At 36.2% G+C, this 13,416-nt stretch overlaps 1 protein-coding gene across 3 annotated transcripts in view; it reads left to right on the top strand.

The window, feature by feature from the left end:
• FAT1 (FAT atypical cadherin 1) overlaps window positions 1–13,416 on the top strand; it is a 102,761-nt gene that overhangs the window by 26,807 nt on the left and 62,538 nt on the right. For all 3 annotated transcript variants that reach the window (XM_059844678.1, XM_059844679.1, XM_059844680.1), the window contains exon 3: window positions 10,480–10,794. In XM_059844678.1, coding sequence (XP_059700661.1) covers window positions 10,480–10,794 — 315 coding nt within the window. The remainder of the gene's footprint in view (window positions 1–10,479; window positions 10,795–13,416) is intronic.

Raw genomic sequence — 13,416 nt, 5'->3', positions numbered from 1 at the left:
TTTTTGCTCTTGGCATAGGAGTTAACATTACATTTCCCTAATGTGGACTCATCAGGGGGTTTTTATGTCTCTCCATATCGAGCTTTAGCAACATGGTACTGTTCCTCTGTATAGCAATTATATTGCCTGTCCGAAAGCTTGACATACAAGCCGCCTAGCTGACAGAAATAAGCTGGAACTATTAAAATAACCATAAATGAGGCTGACAATGGGAGCTGTCTGCCATTGTCCCAAAAGATTTTTTGAACTGGAAGTAATCAGTTGAGTTCTAAGGGAGCGCCATCACGGATCTTCTAATTGCAAAAATTCCCCTTTGCCAACCCCCCAACTTCCTGAAAGTTCACAATGTTTGCAGACCTTAGGAGATTTATTGCTTGTAGCCCAGACTACCTAGTACCAAAACATAATTTCTGGGCATAATATTTTATGTAGACAGTTTTAGGAACATACGTAAAAACTATTTTTCTTTTATAAATGGTCCGAACACTGTGTTTTCTGTTCATTTGACTTGTTTTTTTATAGAAATGTGCAGAAAGTAAAGCGGCAGGAACTAGAAGTTAAAATGTTACTGCTTCTAATTATTTTCAATTTGATCTCATTTTGATAATTTTTTATTTGACTTTACCCATTTATATGATAATGGTACATGATCAATCTGTTTTTTCAATGTTTAAAATATAGTCTGTTTTTGGCGTAGAGCTTTTACTATGCACATCTTTACTTCTAGGTCTTTGTAGAATCTCTAGGTGCTTATTTAAGGGAGAGATGCGCTTAACTGATGAACATTCTGGATTTCTTTAAATCTGTCTACCTACCTGGTTTGTAAGCTGTACATAGCAGAGGGCAGTAGTGACCCTTTATCTCTCTCCACTTGAACGCCGTTAAAGTTACTGCTGTTCATTCATAGCACAGAACTGATGCATAAACTGTTCTGTGTTTTTAAGTTTTATGTCAAGGTTTGGATTTGACCACATGCAGAGGCTCTTTGGATGCCAAAATTTTGTCCCCAAAAAAATATTTTAAAAGGACAGCCTTGATAATTTCTAGTGAGACAGGTTTCACTGGACTCTGTAGTGTCTGTTTCAGTGACTGCTCCTGCTGTTGTTCCATTAGTGTAATAGAAATTCTTTCATTTCAAACACAGTCGTTTTTTAAGGAAACCTGGGGAGTTTGAGAGCTTGTTCTAATATCACATTTCCTTAAGCTACTGCTACAAAACTGGATTTGGCTATATATTTTGCTACATCTAGTCAGTTCAGTGAAGTTGAATTTGAGATATAAAACATCATTTTATAATGATTGAGGTTTTTCATTGTTCCATTTGAACTTTTTTTTTTCTTTTTTAAATTTTCAATGTGCTCTGCTGGTGATGGTTCCTCTACTCTGTTTGAGGGTGGGTTCTGTGTGCCTTGCAGTGATATTCTTCCCCTTCCATCTCCCAGAACTTGCACTAACTGGTCCCTGGAAAGAAAGAAAGCAGTGGTGGACTCTACATGTTTAAGTTCTTGCTACTGCTGCAGTTCCATCAACTTACTGATATTGATCCTGATATTTTTTTAAACTTTCCAGGCCTTGATTTGTTACAAAAAGAGTAATTTGTCCTTGAAACAGCAACAGGAGTTGCTTTCCATTTAACACTTCTAGCTAAGCATGATTTCTCAGCTGGTAGTACGCAAAACACAACCTGAAATGTGTATAGCTTTCTATGTCAAAGAGCTATAAACAAAATTTAATTACATTTCCTGGAATCTGCCCTTATACATGCTGACAAAAGACTTGTAGTTCCAATAGGCTGTACTCTCAGCCTATTTTAAGCACTTTTTTGTAGCTTTTACTGAGAGAAATTTTTCTGTGCATTCTCTGAAGCTGAAATTGTGAAGTTGAGGTTTTTTCATTGCCTTTCTTATAAAAAAGAAATTTATTTATGATAAAGAATAAATGTTATATACACATAAAAATGAATTAAAACCGCTGTATAGTAACTTATTTAATATTTAAAGAAACAAATGTGTAAAATCTGTAAAATAGATATGACAAGTGTTAACTTTTAAAACAAACCAAATAATTTATATTGATTATGTTATTTATATTGTATGCTAGACAATATTATCTTGGGGTACATGAGAAGCTCGTTGGTTAGTTGGTTTTTGGTGGGTTTTTTTTTCCCCGTAACATTAAAATGCAATTAACCAGGATGCATGTAAAAGGTAAAGCACCAAATTATTTAAAAAATAAATCAGAATGTGTTAATTTGCATTTCAGCTTAGGCAAACCAGAAGAATTTCTGAGTGGTTGAAAAGGGAAAAATGAACTATTTCAAACTAGACTGAATCATTAGTTTTGCACATTGATATTCCTCAGACGTGTTTGCAGACAAGTCACCTCACTTTGAGGTATGGAAAACACAGTATTGACAGTTTGTTGCCAGGTTACAATAATTAGCCCAATTAATGCTTCTGGAGAAGAGGCGAGTGAAAAGCAGTGAACATCTCTTGTTCATGTGTGATTCAAAGGCAAGCAATAGTTGCTACAACTTTTTGCTCTCCTTCAGAGCTGCAAGAAAAGATTATTTATATTCTGAAACAGTACAGTTTAGTCTGTGTGAATCTTCAGATGCAAGAAGTCGGAGTATCTTGTATTGTCAGTAATAAGATTTAAATTGCCATGGAGGTGAAAAGCAAATCATATTTCTCTGGATGGCTTTTGCACCTTGTTCCATAGAGGCGTAATCACGTAATGCTTCCTGTTCAAAGTGCACACACAATAAAAGTAAGGAACTTTTCCAGTTCAGCTTATTTGTCGAAAATAATATTTTTCTTAAAAGAAGAGATTGTGTATACTTTTTAAAAGTCCACACTGCCTGCCACAAGTCTTTAATATTTCAGGAGTTAGATTGCTGTGCCTCTCTTGGTATTCTTCTGTGTTTGTAGAGTGGATGAGCTGACATTTCACTTTTGCAAGACAAATCTCATGCCATTCCTTCTTTAGAGGGAGATTGTTTCATGGACTAATGCGGATGGAGTTTTTGGGCTTTTTAGATGATGTTTTATGTACTGAATAGTTTGTTGTCTTTGTGGCAGGACATGCATAAAATTTTCAGTGCTTAAGGATAGTTGGTTTGTGTAAAATTAGGCCTGATGTGATATTGTGCTGTCTTTGTTTTGGTTTTATTAAGTGGTTATTTATTACACTTGAGTGATCAAATACTATTAAATTTTGTTGACATTAGCATTGGCTGCTATTTTAGAAGCATGGTAGGCTTTAGGTTTTGTTGTCTCTTACACACTGGTGCTTGGTAGAGGCCTGAGTTACAGTAGAACAGTGGCCTCGGGGAAAGAATAATTTTTTTTCTTCAGAGTTCAATAGGTTACATGTTTCAAAACCTTCAAATTATGAAACATTTTATGGTATGTAGGGTTGTGACTGCTGCTTCAAGGCATTTCCCAATGTCAGATTACAGTCGTGACCAGAAGCTTCAGAAGTTATCAGAAGGAAGTTGAGAAGTTAACAGAAACACAGATAGAGGGGGTTTTTTTAATTGCTGTAAAAGTGGAAAGAATCTGAGCTATGACACTGGCCACAGTTAGTATTACAGATGGGTGTAGTCCTTGTAAATAGTGCACTATACTCGGCTGTAGTCTGTTTTATCTTGGGTAGATACCATAACTATTAATAAATGCACTTTTTTTTCCAAGTCATCTTCCTTCTTCTTAGCATCTCTGACAGGGATCATAAAGTGGAGGAAAAGAAAACAAGTGAAAAACCCCTACGTGTAACACACGGGAGCACACAGGGTTGCACTTGCCAACTGTCCTGGTTTGACTGTGCCTCTGAAAGTTACTCAAGGGGAAAAGGAGGGTAAAAGAGTGTGGATGTGTTCCTCTTCAGCACATCCACGCTCTTTTACCCTGGGGTCTGCTCAGAAGCAGACAAGCACTGCATCTTTCCCTATGCCAGATGCTCTTTCCTGGTTTCTTGTGGGTGCCAGTTTTTGAGGGGCAGGGGACAGTTTGTTTTTTGGTTTTTTAATCCTGTCTTCTCTGCTATAGCCTCTGTATTTAAATAGCTCAGGAGATGCTAATCACATCATGATAGGTAATATTGTAAAAAAAAAAAATTAGGAAAAATAGAGCACATAAGAAGAGATGAATAGGAGGTAATGTGTGTTCATCAGTGTTTGATCTGGATATGTTTGAAGAACTGCACTGTCATTAACAAAGTTATTGGCTAGAATAGATGCTATTTCAAATAAAATGAGCTGCGCTAAAAATCAAAAGTTGAAAATACCAGCTTTATAAAACGTCTTTGTTTTTCTGGCCTATTCTAGCCATGTAATCATGGAGATTTTAGTAACAACCTGAAAACTGTCTGTTTTGAGTTGTATGACATTAGAAAGTCAAAGTATGATAGTATTTAATGAAATAAGACTTAGGAAGGTAGCCAAACCACTAACAAACTCTTTCTTTGTTTTAACAACAACTTAAGCAAAGTTTCACCAAATGTAAAGCAGAAATTTTCTCAGAAAAACTGGCAAGTAAACTTCTGGGAGCTGGGACCCTTTGGACCCTTGTTCACATAGTAACTTCTGAAAAATATATGTTGCCTATCTGGAGGTAGCAGAGATTCACATACTAAACTGCAGTATGTGCTGAGCAATTTTGTCTCTAGTTTAAAAGAGTGTTCAGGCCTTAGGAGTAGTTTACCCTGCAGTGACTTGCTGTTTGTTTAGAATTCAGGACAGTTGCAGTCTGGGTTGGTGTGCTGGCAGTCTAGTGCCATTGAGGACAGCCTGTCTCTGTGTTTATAACAGGCTCAATCCACTGGCTTTTGAGACTTAGATTTGAATTGGTTGTTTCTGAAGGTCATATTTGATCAAAACTTTTGTTCATGCAATTTGTAAAATACTGCTTTCCCCCTAGCCCTCCGAATGGCTTTTAAAGCAGCTGAAGAAGCTTTTTGATTTACCCGGCTTATTAGAACATAGATTAATTGAGTTTGTAATCAGATTTCAAGCATCATGTTCCAGGCCAGGGATTTCTTAGTTTGCTTCAAATGTCATTCCCGGGGCAAATTCTGCTAAACTGCATTTTCATGCTTTGCTGAGAAATGATTGCAGGTTTTGATTTCCATTATGGAATCATTAATATTGTTAATTAGAGTTCTTATGGATAAGCACACTTAAGGAGGATCATCCCTGGGAATTGGGAGTATTATAGTTTGAGCATTTGTTAATTAGATAAAATTGGCATATGTAAGAGCATCAGATTTGAGATTTATTTTATGCTTACTTTTGTTTTTAAGAGTGACTTTGGTTGTAGTGATTTGTGTTGTGGGATTTAAACTGGGGGAAGTGTTGGTTCTTGTTAATAGTGGGGTTACTCTTTCGACTTTTTCCTCAGTTGATGTATTCATATACCATCTTATTCCTCCACATTAAATTCTGTCTTATTCTACTGTAGTCACTTAGGAATTTTGCCTTCCTTTAATGAAATTGATTGAAAAGTCCTACTGCATCAAGTGGGAACAATATCTACTCTAAAATTTCAGACATATGAATATTGTAAAATCAGTTCTAATGTCCTCTTGCAGATGACTGAGAAACATTTCATCAGAGCTCTTTTGTGCTCCCCTCTGGTGGTTAGTGACTGAATTTAAATTTCTTTTTATCATGACCACCTGAAATGTTTCAAGATTGCACAGCCAGTCAAGTGAAAAATGCTTTTTGAATCCTCACTTCACCTTATGTTTTGAATAACAATGTTTGGAAGTCTTTGGAATTACCATACATGTGAAGGATTCGTTAGCAAATTTCTCAACTTGTCTTGCTACATAAAAAACAAATGGCTTGTAAAAGTCAAAATTAGCCAACTGCCTTAGTATAGAGGATGGGTAGGAAACCTGCTGATTAAAGATATTTTGTGAATGGGAGAAGAGTTAGAGCAGAGATGGAGCTTTTACAGCATTGAAGATACAGTAAAGGCACTTTAGGTGTATTCCTTAAATGTGCCTTGTACCAGTCGAAGAGAAAAGGAAAAATTCTTTCTAGGAGCCAAAACATGCTGTTGAAACTGATGATATGATCAATATCTTACTGGTGCTTAATGGATCTAGATGTTTGCAAGATTAAAACAAATTAACTCTTATTAGATTGTTTTTTTTTTTTATTTCTGTTTGATAGAGGAGTCCTGATCAGTTTTTTTCTCTGTTACCTTGAGAACCACTGGAACTAGAAACCAGTGAATTTATAAACTCCCCAAGTGCTGAGTGCTGGCTTTCAGGCAGCATGCAGTCTTATGCTGCCCTAATATGTAAAATAGGCTTCTGTAGTCAATATTTGCAAAAGCAGAAAACTGAGACAAGGACAAATGGTACTTAAAGGACTGGTTCTAGACTTGTGATTTGGTAGGAGAATGCTTGTTATCCTTGTTAACAAAAGTAATCAGTCAATTTTTTTGAGCTTCTGTTCCTTAGAAGTAGTAGTAGGCTACTGAAGTTTTCATGCAATTTTACGCATTACTGTTCAATAGAAATTAAAAATTAAGCTATTAGGGGTCTCATAGGTAAAATCAGGAAAGATTTAGTGTTAAACTTTCAGAAGCAGGAGCAATTTCAACTAGAGTAGTGGCAGTAGGATGGTGTTTTGTAATTACTGGTGTTAGATCAGGTTTTTGAGGGGCAGAGAAAAAACTGAAGTACTTCATACAGTTATGTGTAGTTTGATTTAGTTTTGATTGTATTTTGTGACATAAAAGCTGATATAGAACCAGAAGAAATTCAAGTTTTGATTGCCCGAGCCTGCCCCCACCCCTAAATGTGTGCTGGATTAGTATATCTGTTCCATTTTATTGCTGGGTTCAAACATCAGGAAGAAGGCTGAGTCACATTAATAGACCAGTCATCCCTTCCCTTGCTATATTGCCTGCAGCTTTGAGCAATGAGCAGAGCTAGGTGTGGTGGCCTTTCCTCCATAGCTCTCAATATGTGAAGGCTGAAGGGAAATTTTTGTTCTGTATCTTCCTGTTCCCTTTTTCATAGCTTTTTATGATGGAGGAATGTTATTTTGAGTCTTCATTTTTGATATTGTCAAAGTAATCAATCCACTTAGCTGCGAGGCCTGTCTCTAGTAATCATGAAATTGTAGAACCTTTTAAGTTCACCTAGTTCCAACTCTGTGCCCATGGGCAGAGACACCGTTCACTAGACCGGGTTGTTTAAAGACCCATCCAAGCTGGCCTTGAACACTTCCAGGAGTAGGACATCCACAAACCCAAGTTTCCCAGCTTGCATATTCATACCTGTCTATTGCATCTATTTTAAACTGTGTCCTTTGTGCCTTAAAAAAAAAAAAAATTACTCAGGAATTAACCAGTTTATTTTTGGTGTTAAACAGTTAGGTACATGGTTTTGCATAGGTGAATGATCATAAAATTGTTTTCCTGAATGCTTTCTATTTCAGATTGGAATTATAAAGGCCACATTAAGAAAAAAATGTTCATCCTCAAATTCAGGATCAGTTTAGTGAGAAGCATGAGAAAAATGGAAAACCAGTGAAATTTCCTGCTACTTTGACTAATGCATGCTTAGAGTGTGAGTGCCCCTGTAGGAAATCGGGCCATTCTGAAAGCCAAAGCTGTCCTACTGGGGAATCTGTGTCACATGGTGGGTCCAGTGGTCAGATCATCAGACAGATTCTAAGACTTTTTTTGAACACTCTGCAAAGTCTATGTAAAATATACAGAAGTAACAATATATATGCAGATCTAATTTGAAATTAAAAATTAACCAAAAGACAAAGTTGCCCATGTGTGCTGTATCATATTGCAAGGTCTTCCACATATTTCTTTTTGAGATACTAATTTTTTGGATGTGGTACTTTTTTTTCCTCTTTATTCCATGTGGTGGATGTGACTTAAGGGAATGGACGTTTGAGAACTAATACACTACAAATGCAAAATAGGTTCAGTCATACTTTTACTTGAGGAGGGCTTTGATAACTAGGGAGGTAGAATTTGTAGATGTTAGGTGAGCATATTGCAGGAAGTGAGCTTTATTTCCACAAGAGTCTCTTTTTAATCTTACTTTAGAATCAGTCAAAGCTGTGTTTAAATTAATATGCCACTTCTGATGCAGCCACTGTGTAGAAGTGGGATGTGTAAAATGAAAACAGTTGCTCTTTTCAGCACGAATCACAAGTAATAATGCAGCATTGCTGGAACCCTTGATAGAAGGAAGTTAATACAATCCAGTCTTCTCTTTGGTAGGACATGAAGGTTTACAGAACATTCCAAGGCATACATAGAGTCCATCCAGATTTAGGATTAAGCGTTTGTATGCTACATCCAGCATTTAGATTTAGGAGTGAGGTCACAGTAAGTGACAAATTTGATTACTCTCAAGCAAATCTCCTGGCTGAGGTAAAGTCATAAAAAAGTGTGCCATGAGTTACAAAGTAGAATCTGGGTAACTGAGTGCTCAAGGCTGTGTCCAGGATTAAGAGCAAATTATGCAGAAACTATTCAGGAAACCAGTGCACAAATCCAATGACTACTGGATAGTATTACCTTTTTGCTGTAATAATAAAACTGTCATCAAACAAAATGTCAATACTGAGGCAGAGAGACCGGAAATGTGAAATATCAGTACAGAAATAACACCTGAACTTAGTTGTTGATGATGTTGTTCTGCAAAAAAATAAAAAAGGAAGTTATAAGACCAGTAGTTTACTTTTAGGAAAACTTTTCTAGACTGCATGTAATGCATGTCTATTTTGAAATTGCAGTGCTCCTCCTTTTTACCCCAGTTCTGTAGCTTTTGATGTTATATTAAACCAATTTCCACACTGACATCTGGTGGTAGTTCTGAAATGCTATGTTGCTTGAAATGCTATATATATGGGAGTTTGCAAGTCTAAGCATCAGTTTCAATCCCCTCCAGCCCTTCTGAAGTGATCTTATTGACATCTTAAAATTTTAACCTGCCATCGTCAGACCAGCTTCTCCCAAGGCAAAGAAAGTAATGAATAAATAAGTAATTCCTTAATATTTTGCTCAGTCAGTATAATGTATCCAAAAAAGGGTCTGTAGTGTGTGAAGCACACAGTACTTGGAGTTAATTCCTTTCCCGACGCACTCCTTTAAAAACAGTGGCATAGTTTTATTGAGATCCTGTTTGACTGATGGTGTGTATATGTGAGTATATAGGGATATAGGTATCTGTGTGAAGTAAATGAGCTCAGTGGAAGTGCCACATCATGCATACTCACATTGTGTGGCTTTATCCAGAGTCCAAGACTGGCTGTCATGGTGATAGTTTGACTCATCTTGGCTCCAGTTCCGATTAGTCCTGGTGTATGAGTGTATAACAAATAGTAAGAGCCATGACAAAGCCCTTCGAAATTTCTACTGAAATGGTTGCTAGGGCTTTCTCTGTTCCTCATCCTGAGATGTATCAGGTTGATTTTCTCTTAAGAAAATATCTCAAATCAGACACCCTGTAGGAGTGATTGGATCAGGAAAAGGAAAGTGTGAAGTTTTATTCTGCCATGACTCCATGACTCTATTTAATATTCATCCCCCATCTTATGGGTTACACCATACCACATGCCTTTTGACACGTGTAATATGGCTGTATCTCTAGAGTAAGCTGCTTGTAAAAATAAAGTTGTATTTCTTCATGCTGTGTAAATTCTTTAGTCAATTCTGGCTTAGACAATCTCCTGTAGGCTCAGCAGACAGCTTTTTAATAAGTTTGTGAATTGTATAGTTGTTCCTTATTTGGTAATTCATTTTATGTTTGCAAGATTGAGCAGATTTTTGCCCCTATTTTTGCTGCCTTCCATTTCCAGAGTAGTGGCAACCATTGCTTGGTCCTAATGTGGCAAAGGTTACCTTTGGTATAACTTTTGTTTTCTTTTCTGTGACAAGTCTGTGTGAACATAAATCAACACATAAAGAAAGTTCAGTCAAATAATTCATTTGGGCATAGAGATAAAAATGTTTCACATTTAAGTAGCTACTCATTAATATGAATAATAGTAAAGAGGTCAAGAGTTTGGCATCTAAACTAGATAGTTTAATGTGGTATAAAATTTACTGTAATGAGTAAAGAGGGTCATTCAAGTCCCAAAAGATTCTGAATTATATATTTGATTTAATCTTTTAGGCAAAACCGATTTTATGAATAGTGCTAACTGGTCTGATGTATTTCAAAAGATGTTGGAAAGGAAATCAAGTAATATATTGTTTTAATATGTGATGTATAATTGCTGAAAACTCTTATAGTAATTTTATTTTTTGTGGCTTCAGATGAGCCTTAATATGTGTGTGTATATTAGCACACACTGAGGAATCAATGTTGGTTATTTTGAACTTGCATTCATTCTGATTTATTAATTTACTTAAACTTGTTGCTCACTGTATTTTTACACATTTCTGCATACTTACTGAGCATTTTCTATTTGTCTTTCTTCCTATTAAACAGGCATTATTGAGACTGCAGATCACCTGGATCGTGAGACTACTTCGCATTACTGGCTTACTGTTTATGCAACAGACCAAGGCGTTGTGCCTTTATCATCTTTCATTGAAATCTACATAGAAGTTGGGGATGTTAATGATAATGCTCCTCAGACCACAGAACCAGTTTATTACCCAGAGGTCATGGAAAACTCACCTAAAGATGTGTCTGTCATTCAGATTGAGGCATTTGATCCAGATTCGAGCTCGAGCGAGAAACTAACCTACAAGATTACAAGTGGAAATCCACAGGGATTCTTCTCAATAAACCCCAAAACTGGTAAGTGCAATACAGTGTTCTATTTTATGTATTAATAAATTAATGTGTTTGCATAATTGCATAAACCAACTGAAATCAAAATCTTTGGTTTAATGTTGAAAACATGCTTTCACAATAGCTGGAGTTAAGCTGGTGTCTTGGGCTGTAAGTTATAAAACATGTAGAAAAAGAGATATTAGAGTGGAGCACTTGGCTCCAAGGACTTGATATCCACATCAGGCATATTTTGTGAAGGCTTACTTTTGAGTACCTCCTCTCTAGACTGGTCAATGACCATGCATTTTATAGTGCAGTAACTATACAGTAAAAACCATATCTTAATTTAGTTTCATCAAATTGTTTTTAGTTGTCTTCATAGTTTTTTTTTTTGTCAGGACTTCTTTAAAATTATATTTTGGTGGCTTGGGGGAGGGTGTCATGTTAGTCTAAGCAAAATAAGCATTTGCTCCCTGCAGACTCACTTGTCCCAGTCAGAAGATACTTTCTTTGTAATTAACTATTGCTGTTACTAGAAATACATAATCTGGAGGATTATTTTCAGCTGTGGTTTTTATGCAATGAAAATAAAGAGTCTGAGTTCACTGGTTATTTGGAAAACTTCAGAAAAAAACACTGAGGTTTTAAAGGGGGGTACAAACACAAGAATCAGGTAACCTTTTAGTAACTGAATTGCAGGTACTGAAAGGTGTGTAGGACAGACAGATGGGAAGCAAAATAATCAGTCTTAACTGAAGATACCCAGTAATTCTGAAAATATTTTAAGGGTTGCCTACCATCCCTTCCTTCTGGATTTGGAGAAAATAATACATAAACTGGATGTTTTTCCCACAGTTTATGCCTAGAGAAGAACTTGGGGTTTTTTGCAAGGTCGTGCCCAGCTTAGTTTTTTATACGTTGTGTTTAGGTATTATTTCACAGTAGAAATTATTAAAGATGCTTCTGATTCACTCAGCCAGGTTTTTTTTTTCTCACAATTCAGAGAGTTTTAGATTAGAGGTCCTGCAGAGGTGTAGTGAGCGACTTTAATCTATTACAAACCCAGGAAGTACAAGGGAGCAGTAGAAGCTTTATTAATTTAGCTCTTGCCCATTCGTGGAAGCAATTTCAGGGTACTTAAAGGAGCAAAAATGGAGCAAAAAAAATGTTTTGAAGGCTATGGCCTTCATTTTGTTTTGTAGCTATTTCAGCTCAGGGTACGAAGGACTTGTGTGCTTTATCAATTGCAATTGCTGTGTCAGCAAAGCTCTGAGTGCAAACACAGATATGTTATTTGGGTTATTTCTGCCAATAACTTCTTTGTCAGCATGTGCTGCATCTGTGAAAACACTGCCAAGAGGGACATGTGAAATAGCTATAGCAACAGAAGATATTTAGTATACTTAAATCCTTCATCTAAACACTATATTTACAAAATGTTGGTTTTAGAGAAAAGGGAGCCTGAAAAGTAAAGCAAGAAAAATTCAACCACAGTCTTCTAAAGTGAATCTAGAAAGTGTTTATATGCTTTATTTCTATTTGGTTTACTCTGTCTCTTTTTTCTCATTTTACATGATGCAAAAGGAAAAAAAAAATCTGCTTTTTTGTATGCATGCTTATGCTTTCTGATTTTGAAAAAGTTCTTTTGCCTGCCACTTAGATTTTTTTTTTGTTGTTGTCTCGATATAGTACTGATAAAATGGGAATAAAATTGCCTGTGAGTTGGGTGGAAAAAAGTGAGTGACTGCAGTATGCAAATTGCAAAGGAACATAAATTCTATCTCCATTCATTTCATCATTACTCTATAATTGGCCAGTCATTTTTGGTTATTGTTTCCTTAAATATTCCTTCAGGTAATTTTCTCTTCCTCTTTCTTCTGTTCTTTTCCTCCCCTTTCAGCCTCCTGTATCATCAGGTGGCATTTTCCAAACTGTGTTTTGAAAAAAGACACTACTGTACCTCCTTTGCTGAAGTTTTGACATAAAGAAATATCTTTATTCCTATTTAATGGGTAGAATTAGGGCATTGGGAGGTTGTGACTTGTCTTTGGACAGAGTTTGCAGTTTTCTATGTCAGTAGCTTACTGTGATCTCATTTATGTTACAAAGGGACCTTGAGAGAAAGAGCTCAGCACAATAGATGGTGAAGTGATAAGGAGCACTTAATAGAAAAGGAATAAAGATTTTCTGTCAAGACAGCTTCTTACCTGCCTCTATTGTAGCGTGCATACCCTAGAAGCAAGCAGTGCAATCCACCGTCCTCAGTTTGGCGTTAAAGAATAAAAAGCAAAAGGGCAACTGGAAGTAATTAAATCATTATAATTCAGGACACAAACTTTATGAGTAAAAGAATCTCCCTCTGATTTACATTCAGCAGAAGAAAATTATTTTTTTCCCCTCAATATAGTTAAAGGCCCAGGCTTAGGTATTCACCTATCATGTGCCATTCATACCACCCTTCTCTGGTGTCTATTACTGTTAAAATTGTAATGCTAGATAGACATGCTTCTAGACATCTTAAACATAGTGAAAGGGCAGAGGAGAGAAGGGAAACTTGTTCCTAGAGTGCACTCAGATAATTCAATGGATATTAAAAAGCTAACTCATATATATATAGTCTTCCCATTTCATGTGTTCTGATGGGAC

The sequence above is a fragment of the Haemorhous mexicanus genome, chromosome 4 (assembly GCF_027477595.1).
Source record: "Haemorhous mexicanus isolate bHaeMex1 chromosome 4, bHaeMex1.pri, whole genome shotgun sequence".
NCBI lineage: Eukaryota > Metazoa > Chordata > Aves > Passeriformes > Fringillidae > Haemorhous > Haemorhous mexicanus.
Note: the sequence above shows the minus strand (reverse complement) of the source record. Positions and strands in the feature narration are given on the sequence as shown.